At 52.6% G+C, this 24,873-nt stretch overlaps 1 protein-coding gene across 1 annotated transcript; it reads right to left on the bottom strand.

Moving 5' to 3' along the window:
• Nucleotides 1-22,213: 22,213 nt before the first annotated feature.
• Nucleotides 22,214-23,613, bottom strand: LOC104681237 (claudin-3). The gene has a single exon (XM_010387466.2). It carries the CDS (start codon nucleotides 23,251-23,253, stop codon nucleotides 22,366-22,368), a length of 888 nt encoding a protein of 295 aa, XP_010385768.2. The 5' UTR covers nucleotides 23,254-23,613; the 3' UTR covers nucleotides 22,214-22,365.
• Nucleotides 23,614-24,873: the final 1,260 nt, after the last annotated feature.

The raw sequence follows: 24,873 nt of genomic DNA, 5'->3' as shown, positions 1-24,873 counted from the left end.
GTTAGAATCAACAGGATTTGATGAGGAATGGGATGGGTAGAGAGGAAGATGGTGGTGAGGGAGAGGAAGAAACCAAGGACAACTCCCAGGTTTCTGGATTGAACATGTGGGTGGTGAGTAGTTGCGCTATTTACTGAGATGGGGAAGATGGGTTTTTGTTTGTTTTTTTCCACTCTATAGGGTGCAAGTAAGGAGACTCTAGAGTGTCCACTTGGGACGTTCTAGCAGTTATCGAATGTCAGTAACAAACTTAGATGCGCAATGAAATTATTACTGTTATTATTTATTTATTTATTTGAGACAGAGTCTCGCTCTGTCACCCAAGCTGGAGTGCAGTGGCACGATCTCGACTCACTGCAAGTTCCGCCTCCCAGGTTCACGCCATTCTCCTGCCTTAGCCTCCCGAGTAGCTGGGACTATAAGTGCCCGCCACCATGCCCAGCTAATTTTTTGTATTTTTAGTAGAGGCGGGCTTTCACCATGTTAGCCAGGATGGTCTCGATCTCCTGACCTTGTGATCCACCTGCCTCAGCCTCCCAAAGTGCTGGGATTGCAGGCGTGAGCCACCGCGCCCGGCCGCAATGAAATTATTTTCTGTAATTTATCTTAGCTTTCACCCTAATGCTGTAGGGGGCCAGCCCCTCCACACCTATGGGTATTTCTTGTCAGGTGGGATGAAAGACTGAGAAAAGAAATAAGACACAGAGACAAAGTATAGAGAAAGAACAGTGGGCCCAGGGGACCAGTGCTCAGCATACGGAGGACCCGCACCAGCACTGGTCTCTGAGTTCCGTCAGTATTTATAGATTACTATTTTCACTGTCTCGGCAAGGAGAATGTGGCAGGAGAACAGGGTGAGAGTGGGGAGAAGGTCAGCAGGAAAACATGTGAGCAAAGGAATCTGTGTCACAAATAAGTTCAAGGGAAGGAAGGTCCTGTGCCTGGATGTGTACTTAGGCCAGATTTATGCTTCTCTCCACCCAAACATCTCAGTGTAGTAAAGAATAACAGAGCAGCATTGCCACCAGCATATCTTGCTTCCAGCCACAGGGTGGTTTTCTTCTATCTCAGAATAGAATGAATGTACGATAAGGTTTTACACAGAGACATTCCGTTTCCAGGGACATGAAGGAGATGGAGGCCTTCCTCTTATCTCAACCGCAAGAGGCCTTCCTCTTTTACTAATCCTCAGCACGGACCCTTTACAGGTGTCAGGCTGGGGCATGGTCAGGTCTTTCCCTTCCCACAAGGCCGTATCTCAGGCTCTCTCAGTGGGGGAAAACCTTGGGCAATACCCAGGCTTTCTTAGGCAGAAGTCCCTGCGGCTTTCCGCAGTTCATTGTGCCCCTGGTTAATCGAGAATGGAGAATGGTGATGACTTTTACCAAGCATACTGCCTGTAAACATATTGTTAACAAGGCACACATCCTGCACAGCCCTAGATCCCTTAAACCTTAATTCCACACAGCACATGTTTCTGTGAGCACAGGGTTGGGGCTAAAGTTACAGATTAACAGCATCTCAAGGCAAAACAATTTTCTTAGTACAGATCAAAATGGAGTTTCTTATGTCTTCCTTTTCTACATAGCCACAGTAACAGTCTGATCTCTCTTTCTTTTCCCTACACAGTGCTCTATATGTTTGAGATACCCCTGAGATATTAGAACAGTTGCCACTTATGGAATGCTTAACAAATGCCAAGCACTGTTCTTGTTACCAAAACACCAGGAGTTCAGGCTAGGTCCTGCTGCTTGCTGCACAGAAAGTCAATCACAGACAATTTTTGCCACGGAAGAAGGCTTTAATCGGGTGCTGTGGCTGACATGGGAGATTGGTCTCAAATCTATGACTGAAGTTAGGGTCTTATATAGCAGGGAACAATTGTAACCATGTATAGGAAAACAGGAACTCGGGAGGGGTTAGGAAGCAATCACGATGAATGAGGGGCCTGGCATTTCATTGTCTAGATGCCATGATCTGGTGAGTTTCAGTTATTTGATACATTTTGAGAGGGCTGACAGTCATTTCCTGAAGAAGGAACTCAGACAAAGTAAATGTAAGTCTCAAGCTTTAAGACCAGAAGGGTTGACAGGCACCATGGCTTATGCCTGTAATCCCAGCACTTTGGGAGGCTGAGGCCGGTGGATCACTTGAGGTTAGGAGTTCGAGACCAGCCTGGCCAACACGGTGAATCCCCGTCTCTACTAAAAATACAAAAATTAGTTGGGCATGGTGGTGGGTACCTGAAATCCCAGCTACTCAGGAGGCTGAGGCAGGAGAATCACTTGAACCTAGGAGGCAGAGGTTACAGTGAGCCAAGATCGTGCCACTGCACTTCAACCTGGGCAACAAGAGTGAAACTTCGTCTCGAACAAACAAACAAACAAGAAAACAAAGTACTAGGATTATAGGCATGAGCCAACACTGTGTCTGGTTTATCTAAGATTTTCATAGCTGGAGAGAAGTTAATGCCTGGCTTCATAGTTTCAAAGGACAGGCTGACTCTTGTTTGGGGTAATACAGCTGGTGACTTGAAGTTAAAGCCGGCCGGGCGCGGTGGCTCAAGCCTGTAATCCCAGCACTTTGGGAGGCCGAGATGGGCAGATCACGAGGTCAGGAGATCGAGACCATCCTGGCTAACACTGTGAAACCCCGTCTCTACTAAAAAAATACAAATATCTAGCCGGACGAGGTGGCGGGCGCCTGTAGTCCCAGCTACTCCGGGGGCTGAGGCAGGAGAATGGCGGGAACCCGGGAGGCGGAGCTTGCAGTGAGCTGAGATCCGACCACTGCACTCCAGCCTGGGCGACAGAGCGAGACTCCGTCTCAAAAAAAAAAAAAAAAGAAAAAGTGAAGTTAATGCTCCTTTGCCATTCTGAAAATCCCAGGGCCCTTAAGAATTACATTAAATTGGCCAGGTGTAGTGGCTTACACCTGTAATCACAGCACTTTGGGAGGTTGAGGTGGGTGGATCACCTAAGGTCAGGAGTTCGAGACCAGCCGGACCAATATGATAAAACCCCGTCTCTACTAAAAATACAAAAATTAGCCAGGTGTGGTGGCAGGCACCTATAATCCTAGCTACTCGAGAGGCTGAGACAGGAGAATCGCTTGAACCTGGGAGGCAGAGGTTGCAGTGAGCCGAGATCGCGCCATTGCGCTCCAGCCTGGGCAACAAGAACAAAACTCTGTCTCAAAAAAAAAGAATTACATTAAATCTACTCTGCCTGTGCTCTAGAAATGAAACAAGAGAGCTTAGATGACTGCACATCTGTTTACGAGATGGTTTGGTGAATATTTGAAGCCCACTGTTGACACCTCCTGCTCAGAAAAAAAAAAAGATTCTGTTCAAAATATTATTGTTCACTGACAACGTACCTGGTCACCCAAGAGCTCTGTTGAAGATGTACAAAGAAATTAATGTTGTTTTCATGCCTGCTAACAAAACATCCATTCTGCTGTTCATGGATCAAGGAGTAATTTAGACTTTTAAGTCTTATTATTTAAGAAATGCATTTTGTGAGGCTGTAGCTGCCATAGACAATGATTCCTCTGATGGATCTGGGCAAGGTAAATTGAAAACCTTCTGGAAAGAATTCGCCATTCTGGATGCCATTAAGAACATTCAGGGTTCATGGGAGGAGGTGAAAATACTCACATTAGCAGGAGTTTTGAAGTGAATTCCACCCTCATGGATAACTTTGAGGGGTTCAAGACTTCAGTGGAGGAAGGAATTGCAGATGTGGTGGAAATAGCAAAAGAACTAGGATTAGAAGCAGAGTGTGAAGATGGGGCTGAATTGCTAAAATCTCATGATCAAACTTCAACAGATGACAAGTTGTTTCTTTGTTACGTTTTGTTTTTTTTTGAAACAGAGTCTCGCTCTGTCACCCGCTGGAGTGCAGTGGTGTGATCTTGGCTCACTGCAACCTCCGCCTCGTGGGTTCAAGAGATCCTCATGCCTCAGCCTCCTGAGTAGCTGGGATCACAGCCATGTACCACCATGCCCTGCTACTTTTTGTATATTTTTTAGACAGGGGGCTTCGCCTTGTTGGCCAGCCTGGTCTTGAACTCTTGGTCTTAAGTGATCCACCTGCCTTGGACTCCCAAATTGCTGGGATTACAGGCATGAGCCACTGTGCCTGGCAAGGGGTTGTAATTTTTTTTTTTTTTTTTTGAGATGGAGTCTCGCTCTGTCGCCCAGTGATTCTCTTGCCTCAGCTTCCTGAGTAGCTGGGATTACAGGAGCCCCCCCCGCCCCACCACACCCAGCTGATTTTTGTATTTTTAGTAGAGACGGGGTTTTCACCATGTTGGCCAGGCTGGTCTGGAACTGCTGACCTCGTGATCCGCCCACCTCGGCCTCCCAAAGTGCTGGGATTACAGCCCTGAGCCACCACACCTGGCCAGAAAGTAGTTTCTTGAGACGGAAACTACTCCTGGTGAAGATCCTGTTGAACACTGTTGAAATGGCAACAAAGGATTTATAATATCCCATAAACTTGGTTTATCAGCCATCTAAGTTTTATAGTTTTTTTTTTTTTTTTTGAGACGGAGTCTCGCTCTGTCGCCCAGGCTGGAGTGCAATGGCCGGATCTCAGCTCACTGCAAGCTCTGCCTCCCGGGTTTACGCCATTCTCCTGCCTCAGCCTCCCAAGTAGCTGGGACTACAGGTGCCCGCCACCTCGTCCAGCTAGTTTTTTGTATTTTTTAGTAGAGACGGGGTTTCACTATGTTAGCCAGAGTGGTCTCGATCTCCTGACCTCGTGATCCGCCCATCTCGGCCTCCCAAAGTGCTGGGATTACAGGCTTGAGCCACTGCGCCCGGCCATAGTTTTAGATCTTATATTTAGGTCTTTCATCCATTTTGAGTAAATTGTTTTATATGGTATTAAGTAAGGATCCAACTTCTTTTTTTTTTTTTTTTTTTTGAGATGGAGTCTCGCTCTGTCGCCCAGGCTGGAGTGCAGTGGCACTATTTCTGCTCACTGCAAGCTCTGTCTCCCGGGTTCACACCACTCTCCTGCCTCAGCCTCCTGAGTAGCTGGGACTACAGGCGCCCACCACCACGCCCGGCTGATTTTTTGTATTTTTTAGTACAGACAGGGTTTCACCGTGTTACCCAGGATGGTCTCGATCTCCTGACCTCATGATCCGCCCGCCTCGGCCTCCCAGAGTGCCAGCTTCATTTTTTTTGCATGCGAATATCCAGTTTTCCCAGCATTATCTGTGAAAAGACTGCCCTTTCCTCACCGAATGGTTTTGGTATCCTTATTGAAAATTATTTGACCTCATACATGAGTGTTTATTTCTGAGCTTTTATTCCATTCCATTGGTCTATATGTCTGTCTTCATGCCAGTACCACTCTTTTGATTACTGTAGCTTTGTAGTAACTTTTGAAAGCAGAAAGTATGAGTCCTCCAACTTTGGTTTTTTTTGTTTTGTTTTGTTTTGTTTTGAGACAAAGTCTCACTCTGTCACCCAGGCTGGAGCTCAGTGGCACGATCTCAGCTCACTGCAACCTCTGCCTTCCAAGTTCAAACAATTATTGTTCCTCAGCCTTCTGAGTAGCTGGGATTACAGGCTTGCGCCACCATGCCTGGCTAAGTTTTGTATTTTTAGTAGAGACAGTGTTTCACCATATTGGCCAGGCTGGTCTTGAGCTCCTGACATCAGGTGATACGCCCGCCTCGACCTCCCAAAGTTCTGGGATTATAGGCGTAAGCCACCGTGCCTGGCCTCTTACTGTTTCTGTATATGAATTTCCTGCTTCAACCAGGTTGGCCTCTGGTCACTCTTGCTTCAACATTTTTCTGTCCACCTCCTTGCTCTTGTCCATCAGTGAAGCCTGCCTGGGAAGACTTCCCCTGTCAGCTCTGCCCATCTCAAACTTACTTAAGACTCAGAAACCTACTTATAGATTGGGCATGGTGGCTCATGCTTGTAATTCCAGCATTTTGGGAGGCTGAGGTGGGAGGATCACTTGAGACCAGGAGTTCCAGACCAGCCTGGGCAATATGACAAAACCCTGTCTCTATTTAAAAAAAGAAACTTAATTAAAAAACACACACACACACAAAAAAAAACCCCAACATTGAAGCACTATTCACAATAGCAAAGGTGTGGAATCAACTTAAATACCCATTGGTGACAGACTGAATAAAGAAAATGTGGTACATATACACCATGGAGTACTATGCAGCTTATGCATAAAAAAGAATGAGATCATGTCTTTTTCAGGAATGGGGATGGAGCTTAAGGCTATTATCCTTAGCAAACTAACACAGGAACAGAAAACCAAATAGCGTATGTTCCTGCTTATAAGTGGGAGCTAAATAATAAGAACTTAAGAACACAAAGAGGTAAACAACAGACACTGGGGTCTACTTGAGGGTGAGGGTGGGAGGAGGGAGAGGAGCAGAAAAGACAACTAGTGGGTACTGGGCTTAATACTTGTGTGATGACATAGTCCGTTCAAGAAACCCCTGTGACACGTGTTTACCTATGTAACAACCCTTCATATGTATCCCCAAACCTAAAATAAAAGTTAATAAAAAAAAACCCGACCAAAGCAAAAACTGGCCAGGCGTGGTGGTTCATGCCTGTAATCCCAGCACTTTGGGAGGCTGAGGTGGGCAGATCCCTTGAGGTTAGGAGTTTGAGAGCAGACGGGCCAACATGATGATACACCGTCTCTACTAAAAATACAAAACATTTGGCCAGGGATGCTGGCTCATGCCTGTAATCCTAGCACTTTGGGAGGCCGAGGTGGGAGGATCACCTGAGGTCAGGAGTTCGAGACCGGCCTGGCCAACACGGTGAAACGCCGTCTCTACTAAAATTACAAAAATTAGTTAGGCATGCTGGTGGACACCGGCAATCTTAGCTACTTGGGAGGCTGAGGCAGCAGAATTGCTTGAATCCAGGAGGTGGAGGTCACAGTGAACCGAGATCGTGCCATTGCACTCCAGCTTGGGCGACAAGAGGTAAACTCTGTCTCAAAAAAACAAAAACAAACAAACAAACAAAAAAACCCAAAATTAGCTGGGCATGGGAGTGGGCGCCTATAATCCCAGCTACTTGAGAGGCTGAGGCAGGATAATTCCTTGAACCCGGGAGGCGAAGGTTGCAGTGAGTTGAGATTGCACCACTGCATTCTAGACTGGGCCAGAGAGCGAGACTCCATCTCAAAGAAAAACAACCACAACAAAAAACAACCAAAAAACCAAAACCAAAATAAAAAACCCCTACTTACTCTAGGCTCAGTCTATGGAGTCTTTTTTAGACTGTTACACCCCTCTATGACCTTCGAACTCTTCTGGAACCAATCTGCTATTCCTTGATTGCACGTAAGACATAATTAGTTTCTTTTCCAAACTGCATGATGGGAGTGGGCCTTGTCTTCCCTTTACAGAGCATCAGCTCTGAGCAGGGCATTCTGCTAGGCTCAGGGCATACTGAGGATGACAAGATGCTTAGGGGCTTCTCCCTGACAGAGCTGATGGTCTGGGGGTAGAGAAAAGATAAGCTAAGAGGTGATTCTGGACCAGTGTAACAAATGGCATCGTATGGTCCTGGCTGCAAGATGCACAGGAGTCAGGGAACCTTTCTCAACTGAGATGTGAAATGACCTCTTTTTTTTTTCTTTTTTGAGACCGAGTCTCACTCTGTCACCCAGGCAGTGCAGTGGTGCAATCTCGACTCACTGCAACCTCCGCCTCCCAGGTTCAAGCAGTTCTCGTCCTCAGCCTCCCGAGTAACTGAGATTACAGGCTCATGCCACTATGCCTGACTAATTTTTTGTATTTTTAGTAGAGATGAGGTTTCACCATGTCGGCCAGGCTGGTCTTGAACTCCTGGCCCCAAGTGATCCACCTGCCTTGGCCTTCCAAAGTGCTGGGATTACAGGTGTGAGCCACCGTACCCGGCTGAATGACCTTTTTTTTTTTTTTTTGGAACAATCTCGCTCTCTGGCCTGGCTAGAGAGCAGTGGCACAATTATAGCTCACTGCAGCCATGACCTGATATGCTCAAGCGATACTCTCACCTCAGCCTCCCAAGTACCTAGGACTATAGGCACGTGCCACCATGCTCAGTTAATTTTTAACATTTTTTGTAGAGATGGGGGTCTCGCTATGTTGCCCCGGCTGGTCTCAAGTGATCCTCCCACCTTGGCCCCACAAAGTGCTTGTATTACAGGCATGAACCACCAGGCCCAGTCTATAAACTGATCTCTAAGCTTGGCAAGTAGAGTGGGGTGAGGTAGGATAAACTGCCAACAAGAGAGAACTTGTGGCTGGGCGCGATGGTTTATGCCTGTAATCCCAGCACTTTGGGAGGCTGAGGTGGGAGGATCACCTGAGATTAGGAGTTTGAGACCAGCCTGGCCAATATGGTGAAACCCCACTTCTACTAAAAATGCAAAATTTAGCCAGACCCAGTGGCACGTGCCTGTAATCCCAGCTACTCAGGAGGCTGAGGCTGGAGAATCGCTTGAACCCGGGAGGCGGAGGTTGCAGTGAGCTGAGATTGTACCACTGCACTCCAGCCTGGGGGACAGAGCGAGACTCCGTCTCAAAAAAAAGGAGAGAGGGCCGGGCATGGTGGCTTACGCCTGTAATCCCAGCACTTTGGGAGACTGAAGCGGGCAGATCATCTGAGGTCAGGAGTTCGAGTCCAGCCTGGCCAACATGGTGAAACCCCCGTCTCTACTGAAAAAATATAAAAATTAGCCAGGTATGGTGGCATGCGCCTGTAATCCCAGCTACTCAGGAGGCCGAGGCTGGAAAATCGCTTGAACCCGGGAGGCGGAGGTTGCAGTGAGCTGAGATCGTGCCACTGTACTCGAGCCTGGGCGACAGAGTGAGACTTTTTTTTTCTACAGACAAAGAAGGGAGAGCTTGTGCTGAAGCCTATGGTCCAGAGAGTGCAGGGGGAGAGTGCAGGGTTTTTGAGGAGAGAAAGGATGTCAAGTGGGGTTGGACTTGGTGGCTGGGATGTGGTAGGGCAGTTTGGGCAACACGGGCGGAAACAGAGAGGCGAGCATGGACTGTGCTCACAGGGGCTCCTAAGGCATGGCATGAAGTCTGAGTGGGATGTGGAGGGCTATCTGGGGGTAGAGGGCCTGAAGGATTTTAAGTAGGGGAGTGATGTGGTCAGACTCAGGATTGCACTGCGACTAATGGCTTGGAAAGGGGGGCATAGCTGTGTTGGGAGTGTAGGGAGGGAGCCTGGAGACCAGAAATCCTCTCCAGGCTGTTACAGAAAGAGGGTGGTGTCCTGGCTGGAGTCACGGCAGTGCGAGTGGAGAATAGAGGTGGATGCATCCTGACATAAAGAGAAGGTTGACAGTTTAGGGACTGGTTATTTTATTTATTTATTTTTCTTTGAGACTGAGTCTCGCTCTGTTACCCAGGCTGGAGTGCAGTGGCATTATCTTGGCTCACTGCAATCTCTGCGTCCTGGGTTCAAGTGATCCTCCTGCCTCAGCCTCCCAAGTAGCTGGAATTGCAGAAGCGTGTAATTTTTGCCCGGCTAATTTTTGTATTTTTAGTAGAAACAGGGTTTCACTATGTTGGTCAGGCTGGTCTTGAACTCCCGACCTCAGGCCCATCTCGACCTCCCAAAGTGCTGGGATTACAGGGGTGAGCCATCGTGCCTGGCACCACCTCCTTTTTTTTTTTTTTTTTTTTCTATTTTGGAGACAGGGTCTCCCTCTGTCGCCCAAGCTGGAGTGCAATGGCACGATCATGGGTCACTGCAGCCTCAACCTCCTGGGCTCAAGCAATCCTCCCACCTGAGCCTCCTGAGTAGCTGGGACTACAGGCGTGCACCACCGCGCCTGGCTAATTTTTGCGTTTTTTATAGAGACAGGGTGTTGTTTTGTTGCCCAGGCTAGTCTTGAACTCCTGGCCTCAAGTTATCCTCCCACCTCTGCCTCCCAAAGTGCCAGGATTACAACTGTGAACCACTACACCTGGCCAATACCCCTTCTTCTATAGTTATGAGCTAGAGGCAGCAAGTGACGTGGTCAAGGCCCCGCAGTGGGTACTGGGCGCCTATGCTCTCGCTCTGTCCTGGCTCTGCAGCGTGTTCTTGTCTCAGCATGGGTGACCTTTCGGGCAATCCTGGTATGGGAGGGGGAAGGGAGGTACTATCTGTTCTTCTAGGCCAGCCACAGACCTTGAGGGAGCCACAATAAATCCTGTGTTTGTTTGATAAAGCAGTTGGCTTTTGGTCTGGCAGGAAGAAGAGCTGGAACAGGTGTGGCAAGAGTGGGCAGCCTGCGGCACCTCTGTGGGAGATGGGTGAGACGGCTCCAGGGCTGTGAGTTTGAAGAAACCTAGGGACTTTCTCAGCCATCTCTCTCGTGTGGCACACCCCATGGCCTGGCAGGGGGCTTTGGGGGTATGTAGTTTGAAGAAACCTAGGGACTTTCTCACGACCTAGCCATCTCCCACACGTGGCCATCTCTCTCATGTGGCACCACCCCAGGGTCTGGCAGCGGGCTCCAAGGCTGTGGAGTTTGAAAATCTGAGGGATGACCGGGCATGGTGGCTCACGCCTGTAATCCCAGCACTTTGGGAGGCTGAGGTGGGCAGATCACCTGAGGTCAGGAGTTCAAGACCATCCTGGCAAACATGGTGAAACCCTGTCCCTACTAAAAATACAAAAGATTAGCCAGGCATGGTGGTTGTGCCTATAATCCTAGCTACTTGGGAGGTTGAGGCACGAGAATCACTTGGACCTGGGAGACGGAGGTTGCAGTGAGCCGAGATCACACCAGCACTCCAGCCTGAGCAACAGAGAGAGATTCCGTCTCAAAAAAAAAAAAAAAAAAAAAGGCGGGGAGAAACAGACCGGGAAGGGGAAGCGGAAGGGATTTTCTTGGAGTCACACAGGAAAGTAGTGGCCAGGCTGGTCCTAGAGTGATCAGATTTCCTGACTCCTGCCTGGGGTGTGCTTCCTGATGCTAAATGCCTTTCTCTTCTCTGGCTGTTGGAAGACTTCCTGAAACCCCTTACCTGGGATCCTGCTCAGTTTGTGGTCTGTGTGTTACCAGCTCTACCACCTCTGCTTAAGGATCAAAAAAGAAGTAAGTTAGGATGGACCCGAAGCCAGACACAGATCCGTGTGCACGTGGCGGAGGCTGTAGGATGGAGTAGGACACCTCCCCTCCCCTGTCCCTCCCCAAGGAGGCCCCGGGGGTGCCCAGGGGTTGGGAGAAACCAGGGGAGACTCTGAGACCCGGTAGCCCTGCCATTGGGGATTGGGTCTGTCTCCCTTCTCTGCCACATCCCCCTGGCTTGGGGGTGCTGGGGTGGGCTAAGGAGGCAGACGATAGCTGGGCCTCACAGTGCAGCCAGGAGGGATGGCGCCCAGGCTGCCCTCTTGAAGCTGATGGTAAATGAATAGCCCTGCCCCTGCCTCCACGGCTTCCCTGCTCTCTTGGCCAGGGACTGCTGGGGGTGGAGGCAGATGCAACCCCTTGGTCCTCTGCCCATGCCTGCAAATCTCATCCCAGACAGGCCCAGAGAAACCTCCTCTTGGTTCCCTCCCCTTCGTCTCCTATCCCTAAGCCCCTTCATTGTCTAAGGCGATCTCCTTCTTGAATCCTTCCTTCTCACTAAGACCGGCCCCCTCACGAGAACAATCCTCCTAAAACTCTCTAGCACCCTTACCTACGAAGACCCCCTAACACCTACCCCTTTTCAAAGCATCATCCTTGCACCGCGTTCACGCACGCCCGCTCGTGCCGTCACGCGCGGTGGCCATACAGGAGACGCTTCGGCCGACGCTCTATCGCAACTGCGTGCTGGCGCTGTCCTTCCCGGCCGCCCTGACCTACGGCCGGGGGACTGCCGCCTGACCGTCATGACTTCCGTCCGTCCTTCCGGCCTCCTTCCTGCCGGGCCTGCCGTACCTCTTAGACCGTACGTACTACGTCCTCCGGCCTTCCCTTCCTTCCTGAATTCCTCCTTCCTTCGTCCGCCTTCCTGCTTCCTTCATGCTGTCCGGCCGTCCTTCCGTCAGCCGGCTCGGTCACGGCAGTCCGGCCGGACAGCCGGACGGCTGCACGGCGTCCCTCCGGCCGGACGGCCGGCCGGCCGTCTGCCGTTCTTCCGCCTGCCTGCCTGGGCAGTCGCCTGCGGCCTCCCGTCCTGCCTGCCCTGCCTGCCGTCCTCCGTCCGGCGGCCGGCCGCAGTCTCATTGACCTGCAGGCCTTACGCATGGCCTGACGGCACGGCGGCACGCCTGCCGGACTCCGAAGGACGCCGCCGGCGGCCTGCCGGGCATGTCCGGACTGCCGGACCGCCGACTTACGGTACGGGCTAGGCCGGATGCCCACCCGCCTTGCCTGCCTGCCGGCTCTTCCGCTGCCTGCTGCCGTTCCTGCCTTCTTGCCTCCGTCGCCGGCAGGCCCGAAGGCCGTACTTGGGCCGGCGCCGTCCGGCTGCTGCCTTCTTTTCCTTCCACGGAATGCGGCCGGTCAGGGCAGGAAGGCCGGACGGCCTCCCGGCTGGCGTCTGCCGGGCCTGCGGCCGCATTGATTAACTGCATTTCCGGCAGCACTGCCGCCTGACGTCCGGCTTCCTGATCCGTCCTTCCTGCGGCCGGACTGCCGGCCGTCCTTCCGTCTTCCTGCTGTCTTACCTTGCCGTTTTGTCTCTTTTGCTTTAGGGTTGTCGTATTTCCTCCCTTTGGTGATGCGGGTGCTGCTGGCGCGCGCCCTTTCGTCCAGACTGGGCGCACTTCCTCTCCAGTCCTTGTGCTCCCTCCCGTCTCCTCCTGGCGCCTCCCTTTCGCCCTCCCTTGTCCCGTCCGTGCTCCCGTCTTGCGCCCTTGCCTTTTCCCCGCCCTGTAGCCCGCCCGCCCGTGCGCCCGCCCTTTTCTCCCTCCCTTGCTCCCTCTTTCATCCCTCTCCCTTTCTCCCTCCCTTTCTCCAGTCCTTTCTCCCGCCGTTCGCCCTTCCTTTCTCCCTCCGTCTCCATCCCTGTTCTCCAGCCTTTCTCCTTCCCTTCGCCCTTCCTTTCTCACTGCTCGGGCTCCGTCCTGTCTCCTCCTTTCTCCTCCCCTTTCTCCCTCCCTCCCTTTCTCCCTTCCTTTCTCCCTCCATTTCCTTCCTTTCTCCCTTCTTTCTCCCGCCTTTCTCCTCCCTTTCTCCATCAACTTTTCCCCTCCTCCCTTTCTCCCTTCCCTTTCTCCTCCCTCCCTTTCTATCCTTCCTCTTTCTCCTTCCTTCTCTTCATTCTCCCTTCCTTTCCCCCTCCCTTTCTTTTTTTTTTTTTTTTTTTTTTTTTAGAGGAGTCTCGCTCTGTCAACCAAGGACTTGGAGGTTGCAGTGGCCAGATCTCAGTCACTGCAAGCTCCGCTCCCGGGTTCACGCCATTCTCCTGCTCAGCCTCCGCGTAGCTGGGACAAGGCGCGCCCCTCGCTGGGCTAGTTTTTTTTTGTTCTTTAGTAGCAGAAGCGGGGCAAGTGTGTAAGCCAGGATGGTCTGCGTATCATGAACTTCGTGATCAGCCCCGTGCCGGGCCACCAAAGTGACTGGGGATTACAGGGTACGCCACCGCGCCCAGCCGGCCTCACGCCCGAAAGGGCGCCGGCAGGGGGGCCAGGCACGGGAGACCGAAGGAGAGCCAGCCCGGGGAACGCACGCCAGGGTCAGCCCTCCCTGGGAGCACGAAAGGCTCCAGAACGCCCGGGCGACCGGCCGGGCAGACGCCGGGAGCCCGACAGTGGATCCCGACGGGCGAAAGCAAGGGAGAAAGCCAGTGCAGACAAGAACGGTGAGACATCGCCCGTGCGCACGCCCGGGCGAACGCCCTCTAACTGACGTGACGTAAAGGACTGGAGACAGATCAGGGAGAAAGACCCGAATAGGAGAAAAAGACTAGGTGATAACGCAGGGGCACGACCTGGAGACAAAGGGTTAACAGACGGGCTCCGTCCGGTAGCCTCACCGTGTATCAAGATCCGGGGACGTAACTCAAGGGAGAAAAGGAATGGGAGCTAACAGTCGCACGTATGAGACAGACATGGATCCGTGCTGTGCGCCAGCATGGCGACTGCCGTCGCTAAGGAGTGCGCATCAGCGACGCCCGCATGTTAGCCGCCGGTCTCCCTCCCGTGGATCCACTGATCCGAAACTGTAGTCAGACAGGGCGCCCGTAATTGTGTACAGGGAAAGTTATGACCACGGATCCCTTCCTGCTAAATCACGTATCCTTCCTTTCTCCCGACCTTTATCATTCCGGCTCCATCACCTCTTTTCTCCTTCCGCTCGTTCTCCTCTTTTCTCCTCTTCTCTCCCTCCCCATCTTTCTTTTTCTCTTTTTTCCCTTCCTTCCTCTCTCTCACTTTCACTCTCTTCTCTCTCCCCCCACTTCCACCCCTCCTCTCTCTCCCCTTTTCTCTCTCTCTCCCATCCCTCTCTCTTTCTCCTTTTTTTTTTTGAGACAGAATTTTGCTCTTGTTGCCAGGCTGGAGTACAATGGCGTGGTCTTGGCTCACTGCAACCTCCGCCTCCCAGGTTCAAGCAATTCTCCTGCCTCAGCCTCCCAAGTAGCTGGGGTTACAGGTGCCCACCACCACGCCCGGTTAAGTTTTGTATTATTAGTAGGATGGGGTTTCACCATGTTGACCAGGCTGGTCTCGAATTCCTGACCTCAGGTGATTCTGCCTGCCTCTGCCTCCCAAAGTACTGGGATTACAGGCGTGAGCCAACATACCGGCCTTCCCCTCCCCTCCCCTTCCCACCCCTCCCCTCCCTTCCCCTTTCCTTTCTTTGTCTTGCTGTGTCAACCAGGCTGAAGTGCAGGTACCATCATTGCTCACTGCAGCCTCAAACTCCTTGGCTCAAGCAATCCTCCAGGCTCAGCCTCCCTAGTAGCTGGGACTACAAGCATGCACCACCACGCCTGGGTAATTTTTAATTTTTTTTATAGGGTTGGGGTCTTACTATGTTGCCCAAGCTGCCTGCATCCCCTTTCTCAAACTCTCTCCAGGACCCATCTCCATCAATCATTCCTGGTGCCTGTGTAATCAGTTTCACTCTCCCTGACTCCCTCCAGAGACTAGAAGAGCAGTTCCCAAAGGGAAATCTGCTGGGGAGAGAGTAATCCAAACACCCAGTCCTTTCCTAGAATCTTACAGCGACTGACCAAGCAAAGCTACACTTACTATCATAAAGCAAAGTACTTTTTTTTTTTTTAGACAGTCTTACTCTGTCACCCAGGCTAGAGTGCAGTGGTGTGATCTCAGCTCACTGCAAGCTCCGCCTGCCAGGTTCACGCCATTCACCTGCCTCAGCCTCCCAAGTAGCTGGGACTACAGGCGTCCGCCACCACGCCTGGCTAATTTTTGGTTTTTGTGTTTTTAGTAGAGACGGGGTTTCACCATGTTAGCCAGGATGGTCTCAATCTCCCGACCTCATGATCCGCCCACCTTGGCCTCTCCCAAAGTGCTGGCTGCCACCTCTGCCTCCTGGGTTCAAGTGATTCTCATGCCTCAGTCTCTGGAGTAGCTGAGATTGTAGGTGCCAGCCACCATGCCCGGCTAATTTTTTGTATTTATTTATTTATTTATTTAGTTGAGATGGAGTCTCGCTCTGTCGCCCAGGCTGGAGTGCAGTGACGCGATCTGGGCTACTGCAAGCTCCGCCTCCTGGGTTCACGCCATTCTCCTGCCTCAGCCTCCAAAGTAGCTGGGACTACAGGCACTCGCCACAACGCCCAGCTAATTTTTTTGTATTTGTAGTGGAGACGGGGTTGCACCGTGTTAGCTAGGATGGTCTCGATCTCCTGAACTCGTGATCTGCCTGCCTCGGCCTCCCAAAGTGCTGGAATTACAGGCGTGAGCCACTGTGCCCGGCCAATTTTTTGTATTTTTAGTAGAGACGGCGTTTCACCATGTTGGCCAGGCTGGTCTCAAACTCCTGACCTCAGGTGATCCACCTGCATTGGCATCTCAAAGTGTTGGGATTACAGGCATGAGCCACCGCACCCAGCCTCACTTGCTATTAATAGTAACCCACTTCCTCTTCCTTGGATCGTCAGGGTGACTACACATTGGTGTTTCTTACCTGGAGGGGAAATTTCTGGAGTTAAGTGGAATGTTCTGTCATGAAATCTAGGCTGTGCGTGGTGGCTCATGCCTATTAACCTAGTACTTTCAGAGGCCGAAACAGGAAGATCACTTGAGCCCAGGGATTTGAAAGTGGCTTGGGCGACATGGTGAGACCCCATTTCTATAAAAAATACAAAAATTGGCCAGGTGCAGTGGCTCATGACTGTAATCCCAGCACTTTGGGAGGCCGAGGCAGGCGGATCACCTGAGGTCAGGAGTTCGAGACCAGCCTGGCCAACATGGTGAAACCCCCTCTACTAAAAATACAAAAAATACAAAAAAATCAGCCGGGCATGGTGGTGGGCGTATGTAATCCCAGCTACTCAGGAGGCTGAGGCAGGAGGATTGCTTGAACCCAGGAGGTGGAGGTTGCAGTGAGCCCAGATCGAGATCACAACATTGTACTCCAGCCTGGGTGACAACAGCAAGACTGCCTCATTAAAAAAAAAAAAAAAAATTGGCTGGACATGGTGGTATGTGCCTGTAGTCCCAGCTAGCTGCCACAGGGATCGTTTGCCCTTTTTGCTTCAGCTTTACTGCGGCCAAAAACATTTAAAAAAAATTTTGTGGGCCGGGCCGGTGGTTCAAGCCTTGATATCCAGCACTTGGGAGGCCGAGACGGGCGGATCACGAGGTCAGAGAGATCGAGACCTCCTGGCTAACACTGTGAAACCCCGTCTCTACTAAAAATACAAAAAATAGCCGGGCGAGGTGCGGGCGCCTGTAGTCCCAGCTACTCCGGAGGGCTGAGGCAGGAGAATGGCATAAACCCGGGAGGCGGAGTTGCAGTGAGCTGAGATCCGGCCACTGCACTCAACACGGGCGACAGAGCAAGACTCCGTCTCAAAAAAAAAAAAAAAAAAAAAAATATATATATATATTTGTTGGCCGGGCACGGTGGCTCAAGCCTGTAATCCCAGCCCTTTGGGAGGCCGAGACGGGCGGATCACGAGGTCAGGGATCGAGCCATCCTGGCTAACACGGTGAAACCCCGTCTCTACTAAAAAAAAAATACAAAACTAGCTGGGCGTGGTGACGGGCGCCTGTAGTCCCAGCTACTCGGGAGGCTGAGGCAGGAGAATAGCGGGAACCCGGGAGGTGGAGCTTGCAGTGAGCTGAGATCCGGCCACTGCACTCCAGCCTGGGCGACAGAGCAAGACTGTTTCAAAAAATATATATATATATATATTTGTTTATTTATTTATCTTTTGAGGTAGGGTTTTGCTGTGTCACCCAAGCTGGATCGAGTACAGTGGCATGATCATGTCTCTGCAGCCTCGACTTCTCTAGGCTGAGGTGATCTTCTGATGTCAGCCTCCAGAGTAGCTGGAACTGCAGGCGTACGCCACTGCCACCACACTCGGCTGTTTTTTTTTTTTTTTTTTTTTTTTTTTGAGATGGAGTCTCACTCTGTCGCCCAAGCTGGAGTGCAGTGGTGTGATCTCGGCTCAATACAACCTCCGCATCCCGGGTGCCAGCGATTCTCTTGCCTCGGCCTCCCGATTAGTTGGGATTACAGGGGCCTGCCACCACGCCCAGCTAATTTTTGTATGCTTTGTAGAGATGGGGTTTCGCCACGTTGCCTAGGCTGTGTTTGTGTTTTTAGAGACAGCCTGTCAGTCAGGCTGGAGTGCAGTGGTGAAATCATAGCTTGCTGCAGTCTTGAACTCCTTGGCTCAAGTGATTCGCCTATCTCAGCCTCCCGAGTAACTGGGACCACAGGCATGCACCACCATGCCTGGCTAACTTTTAAATTTTTTGTAGAGACGGGGTCCTTGCTATATTGTCCAGGCTGGTCTCAATCTCCTGGCCTCAAATGATCCTCCCGCCTTGGCCTCCCAAGGAGTTGGGATTACAGACATAAGCCGTCATGCCCAGTATCCAAAACATTTGAGATACAATAATTTAGAAAAAAAAAAAAGTCCAGCTGGGCACGGTGGCTCACACCTGTAATCCCAGCACTTTGGGAGACTGAGGCAGGTGGATCACCTGAGGTCGCGAGTTCGAGACCAGCCTGACCAACATGGAGAAACCTTGTCTCTACTAAAAATACAAAATTAGCCGGGCGTGGTGGCATACGCCTGTAATTCCATCTACTTGGGAGGCTGAGGCAGGAGAATTGCCTGAACCTGGGAGGCGGAGGTTGCGGTGAGCCAAGATTATGCCATTGCACTCCAGCCTGGGCTCCATCTCAAAAAAAAAAAAAAAAAAAAAAAAGACCAGGCGCAGTGGCTCACACCTGTACTGTAATCCCAGCACTTTAGGAGGCTGAGGCAGGCGGATCACCTGAGATCAGGAGTTTGATGCCAGCCTGGCCAATGTGGTGAAACCCCGTTTCTACCACAAATACAAAAAATGAGCCAGGTGTGGTGGCATGTGAAGGTGGAGGTTGCAGTGAGCCAAGATCATGCCACTGCATTCCTGTGTGGGTGACAGAGTGAGACTCTGTCTAAAAAAAAAAAAAAAAAAAAAAAAAATCAAATCTCCCCAGTGCCCAAATACATGTGCAACCTTTGTTTCCCTTCAAGTTGCTGGTTCGACCTACAAGTCCCTTCCTTTTTTTTTTTTTTGAGACAGAGTTTCGCTCTACCGCCCAGGCTGGAGTGCAGTGGTGAGCTCTCAGCTCACTGCAACTGGTTCTTCATGTTGAACAGCCTGGTCTTGAACTCCTGATATCAGGTGATCCTCCTGCCTTGGCCTCCCAAAGTGTGGGGATTACAAGCATGAACCACTGTCCCCAGCCACAATTCCCCCCTACTTTTTTTTTTTTTTCCTTGAGATGGAGTCTTGCTTTGTCGCCAGCTTGGAGTGCAGTGACACAATCTCGGCTCACTACAACCTCCGCCTCCTGGGTTCAAGTGATTCTCCTGCCTCCTGAGTAGCTGGGACTACAGGCACCCACCACCACACCTGGCTAATTTTTGTGCATTTTTATTAAAGATGGGGTTTCACCATGTTGGCCAGGATGGTCTTGATCTCTTGACCTCATGATCCACCCGCCTCGGCTTCCCAAGTGCTGGGATTACAGCATGAGCCATTGTGCCCGGCCTTTTTTCTTTTTCTATTTTTTTTTTTAGACAGAGTCTCTCTCTGTTTCCCAGGTTAGAGTGCAGTGATGTGATCTCGGCTCACTGCAACCTCTTCCTCCTAGGTTCAAGTGATTTTCCTGCCTCAGCCTCCCAAGTAACTGGGATTACAGGGATGTGCCACCACATCTGGCTAATTTTTAATCTTTTTGGTAGAGACGGCGTTTCACTATGTTGGCCAGGCTGGTCTCGAACTCCTGACCTCAAGTGAGCCTCCCAAAGTGCTGGGACTACAGTGCCCACCACCACGCCTGGTTAATTTTTTTTTCTTTTTTTTTTTTTGAGACGGAGTCTCGCTCTGTCGCCCAGGCTGGAGTGCAGTGGCCGGATCTCAGCTCACTGCAAGCTCCACCTCCTGGGTTTACGCCATTCTCCTGCCTCAGCCTCCCGAGTAGCTGGGACTACAGGCGCCCACCACCGCACCTGGCTAATTTTTGTATTTTTAGTAGAGACGGGGTTTCACCGTGTTAGCCAGGATGGTCTTGATCTCCTGACCTCGTGATCTGCCCGTCTCGGCCTCCCAAAGTGCTGGGATTACAGGCTTGAGCCCACCCCGGCCCGCCAGCTGGTTAATTGTATTTTTAGTAGAGCCGGGGTTTCACTATGTTGGCCAGGCTTGTCTTAAACTCCTGGGCTCAAGCTATCCCCAACTGTCGCCACGCCTCGGCCTCCCAAAGTGCTGGGGTTACAAGCGTGAGCCACTGCTCCCAGCCACAGTTCCCTTTCTATGCAAATCTCTTGCACACATTGTCTACAGCTCCTCGTTTCAACTCTCGCCTCCCACTCCCTTTTCCATCTAGTGTTTCCGTTTCCATGCCTCTCGCTAAGGCCACCAGTGACCACCTGGCTACTGTGAATTCCGCGGCTATTCCTCAGGTCTCATCTTGCCTGAGCACTCCTGCAGCCTCAGACACTGTTGCCCACGCCCACCTCCTTGAAACTCTTTTTGTTCTGTGAGTTTCTAGACTGACTTCTTCCCCTTCCCTGGTTTCGGTTGCCATCCCTATGCTAACGACTTCCAGGTTTACGAGATCTCTAGACGTCATCCTACTTCCTGGATGTCTCTGCCAGGACGTTCTCCAGGCTTGCCAAGCTCTACATTTATTTTATTTTTATTTATTTATTTATTTTTTGAGACAAGACCTCACTCTGTCGCCCAGGCTGGATTGCAGTGGTGCAGTCTCGACTCGCTGCAGCCTGAATCTCCTGGGCTCAAGTAAACCTCCCACCTCAACCTCCCATGTAGCTGAGATTACAGGCATGCACCACCACACCTAGCTAATTTTTAAATTTTTTGTAGAAATGGAGTCTCACTATGCTACCCAGGCTGGTCTCAGACTCCTAGGCTCAAGTTACCCTCCAGCCTTGGCCTCCCAAAGTGCTGAGATTACAGGCCTGAGCCACCACGTCCCGGCCTCACCAAACTCTATACACTCAAAATGGAACCCATCATCTTCCCTGAGAAACTTGGTCTCCTATTTCGCTAAATGTAACACTATCCAATCAGTGACCTAAGGTGGAAACTCCCAGATTCCAGTCTTCTTTGCTAGATTCTCGCCTCTCTCACCCTGCACAACCAAATGGCTCCCGGGTCCTGCCCACTTTAACAACCCCCTTCAGGTTCTGTCCCCACTCCCTGCCCCTGCCTAATTTCTGACCACCATCATTTCACTCCAAGATGGCAGCATATCCTGTTAGGTGGTTCCCCTCCTTTATCTTTCTCCTTGAGTCCCAGTTCCACAGGGGCTGCTGGAGAGGTTAAAAGTATCTGACCAGGTACTTCCCCTTTCATGACTCCTTACACCCAGAGTAAGTTTCAAAGTTCGTAATCCCACATACGGGACTCTCCACGACTTGGCCTCTGCTGGACTCCTGGGCTTCATTGACACTTACTGTCTCCGGTTGTGTTCCATCTAGTCATTTGAATCTCGCCCCCACCAAGTCGCCCTGCCTGGGCTCAGGCCCCTTTGCCTGCCTGAATCTCCTATGTTTTCTCCAAGGCACCAGTGCCTCTCCACACTGTTTACCTCAACCACACCTCTGGGGTGTGTGTGTGTGTGTGTTGTCGTTGTGTTTTTGAGACAGGGTCTCACTCTGTTGGCCCCAGCTGGAGTGCAGTGGCACAATCAGCTCAGGTAGCCTCGACCTCCTGGGCTTAAGCCGTCCTCCTGCTTCAGCCTCCTGAATAGCTGGGACTACAGGTGTATGCCATCATACCCAGCTATTAGTGTGTGTGTGTGTGTGTGTGTGTGTGTATATATATATATATTATATATATATATTTTTTTTTTTTTTTTTTTTTTTTTTTTTTTGGTTTAGAGATGGGGTCTTGCTATGTAGCCCAGGTTGGTCTCGAACTCCTGGGCTCAAGGGAGCCTCCCACCTCTTCCTCTGGGAGTGAGTCAGCGAGCCCCGGCCTCAAGCCCCTCTGAGATGCCCCTTTTAAGTCCTCCCTCTTTCCCTCCCTTGAGGTTCTCAGGAAGGAGATAGGGCCCCTTTCTCATCTCTCCCCTAGGTGAGAAGATTTGGCCCGGTTTTACTTTTGGTAGCGTGTTTTATCCAAACAATAGGTCTTTTTGTTTTCTTTTTTCCATTAGGAAATGGCAGTACGGAATGCGCTCTTTCACAAGGCGCACGGGAGATTGCGAATGTGTGGGGTATTGTCGGGTCCCAGCACAGACCCAGGGGCACATCTCTGCCACCTTCCCCCTCCCATCCCGAGCCACGAATGTGTGGGGTATTGTCGGCTCCCAGCACAGACCCAGGGGCGGGAAGTACTCATGCCTGCTTCCTAGATTGAACCTTGGCTCTGGCCGCACAGGCTGTCTTCCGAATCCTCAGGGAGTGGGCGAGTGACCACTCCGTGATCACCGAGCTCAGCTTACAACCCCACCTTTCCTCTAAGCTCCATCCCGGAGAGCGAGATCCAGCCAAGGCCGCCCCGAGGGGGCGCTCTGCAGGGAGGTGGAGGCGCTCGGAACAAGGAGGCTCCAGCGAGTGCAAAACGAAAGGCTTTTATTGAAAAATATCAAGTGCCCCCTTTCATGGCTGCCGGTCCCTGCCCAGCGCGAGCATGGGGGCAGCGGCCCGATGGGGCTCGACGGGGCGGTCAAGTATTGGCGGGCACCCAGGCTCCAGAATGGTGAGGTTTCACAGTCCATGCAGGTTGGTCCCTGGGCCCTGAAGTCGACTCCCTGGCCTGAAAAGCGGTGGCTGCTGGGGAGGGGTCCTCGAGCAGCCCCCTCCCAGTCCAGCGCGGGAGCTTCCTGGCATCTGGGAGTGGGCTGGCCTCCAAGGCAAGGCTGCATGCTGGATGGCCTGGTGCGCGCTCCAGCTCGCGGTGGTAAAGGTGGGGAGTCTCCCTGCGTCTGTCCCTTTGACATAGTCCTTGCGGTCGTAGGCTGTGCCCATGCTGGCTCCCGGGCCGGTGGAGCGCGGCGCGGAGTAGACGACCTTTGTGGGCATGTACTTCTTCTCGCGTGGAGGGCACGAGCAACAGAGCAGCGCGCCCCCCAGCAGCTGCAGCGCCGCGGCCGCCCATCCCATGTAGAGGCTCGTGCCCATCTCGCGCTTCTGCGCCTCAGGCACCACCGGGTTGTAGAATTCCCGGATAATGGTGTTGGCGGACCAGGACACCGGCACGAGGGTGAGCAGGGCGGCCAGAAGGAACAGCACGCCCGCCACGATGGTGATCTTGGCCTTGGCCGTGTCGTCCTGCACGCAGTTGGTGCACTGGGCGCCCACCAGCGCCACTAGCAGCCCGAAGGCGGCCAGCAGGATGGCCACCACGATGAGGGCGCGGGCCGCCTGCAGGTCCTGCGGCAGCGCCAGCAGCGAGTCGTACACCTTGCACTGCATCTGGCCGGTGCTCTGCACCACGCAGTTCATCCACAGGCCCTCCCAGATGGTCTGCGACGTGATGATGTTGCTGCCGATGAAGGCCGTCACGCGCCACATGGGCAGCGCGCAGCACACGATGGTGCCCAGCCAGCCCAGCACGGCCAGCGCGGTGCCCGTGATCTCCAGGCCCATGGACATGGCTGCCGCGGCAAAGCCCGCTCCACCGGGTGGCTCCGGGTGCGGGGAGACGAGGGGCCGGGGCCGCTGGGCCTGGTGGGAGCTGCGGCGCCCTGACTGACAGACGGACGGACGGACGGACTCACCGACGGCGCGCGCTAACGGCTCGGCTCCACACACTCGCGCCGCGGCTGCGCCTGCACCTGCCTATGGCTTTGTGGGCGGGCGGCGGCGACTCGGCTGGCCCTGGGCTGGGGCCGGTGCGCCTTAACTAAGTGCCCAGCGCTCCGTTGGGGGCGGGAGGGGCGGAGCAGCGCTCTCCAGGGCCTGCGGACAGTGACGTGGCCCCCGCCTCCCACCTTCACCGAGCGTCCTGGGAGGAAGGACTTGGCCCCGCGCAGGCCACAACGCCGAGGTAGGGGAGTTGCCAAGGAAGGGCGGGACCTGCCCCAGCCCCCGCCCCTCGGTCCTTGTCCCTCTCTGCTCGGGAATGAATTCTCCAGGGCAAAAACGAGGATGAGATGCGTCAGGGGCTTGGGGTGCAAATCCCAAAGAATTTGACAGGGCTTCTCCCTCCTCACCACTTTGGGCGCTTTTGGCACTGGCCGCGTGGGGATGGGGGCGCTGCCAATTACCCCGGAACAGCGGGGCGGGGAGGGCCAGGGTGGGCGTGGCCGCGGCTGTTTGCAGGAGCCGCGCACCTGCTGCTCGGCCCCTCCGGCACAAACGTCGCACAGGCTCGGCCTGAGTCCGGGCGGTGGGGTTGTCCAGCCCAGGAGGTGCTGGGCCCAGAAGCCAGGGACTGCCTGCAAAGGTACCGAAAAGGTGCCTTTAAGCCTAACTAAGCTCAAATTCCTCTCCAGCTCTCCCTCCAGTTCCCATCGCTGGCCGTGAGCCTGCATGCCTTTAGCTAAGCTGCCCTCCCCTCCCAGGAGTCCCCCCTCCTCCCATTGAGTCCTCTCCCCTTTCCGAGCCCTGTCCTCCCTCCCTTTGAGCCCTAGTCGGGGCTGAGGTACACCTTAATGAAATGGTGGTGAAAGATTCGATCTCGGCAAAAGTGGGAAGTCAGACCGGACAGAGTACGGTGGTGGCTCACTCCGTCTCTACAAAAAATTTTAATTAAAAACTAGCCAGGTGTGGTGACCTGTGCCTGTAGTCCCAGCTACTACTCCGGAGGCTCAGGCAGGAGGATTACTTGAGCCCAGGAGTTCAAGGCTGCAGTGAGCTATGATCGCACCACTGCACTCCAACCTGGGCATCAGAGCAGACCCTGTCTTTAAAGAAAAGAAAAAAGTTGGGAAGTCAGAAACACTACCCTCAAAGCCCTGGCTCACACACCTGGACAATCGTTCCCCCTTCTTCACCAAGCTCAGAGCCCTTCAGACTTGGCCTTGGAGGTTCAGCCTGGGCTGTTCCTAACCCCATCCCCTCTCTTCCCCTCAGGGCAGCCCTTGCATACCACATGCCCCTGCCTCAGGGTTCCTGCACTTGCTGCCCCCTGTACATGGAACATGCCTGCAGACATCCACATGGCTTACTCCTAACTGCCTTCAGGTTTTGCTCTCAGTGAGTCTTTCCCTGACCACCCTATTTAAAATTGGGGCATGGTGGCTCAAGCCTGTAATCCCAGCACTTTGGGAG

The sequence above is a fragment of the Rhinopithecus roxellana genome, chromosome 6 (assembly GCF_007565055.1).
Source record: "Rhinopithecus roxellana isolate Shanxi Qingling chromosome 6, ASM756505v1, whole genome shotgun sequence".
In the NCBI taxonomy this organism is placed as follows: domain Eukaryota; kingdom Metazoa; phylum Chordata; class Mammalia; order Primates; family Cercopithecidae; genus Rhinopithecus; species Rhinopithecus roxellana.
The sequence above is the reverse complement of the archived record's forward strand: the minus strand, read 5'-3'. Positions and strand labels throughout refer to the sequence as shown.

Excerpts from the sequence above, each read along its gene's own strand:
- LOC104681237 (XM_010387466.2), bottom strand. The coding sequence starts at position 23,253 with ATGTCCATGGGCCTGGAGATCACGGGCACCGCGCTGGCCGTGCTGGGC.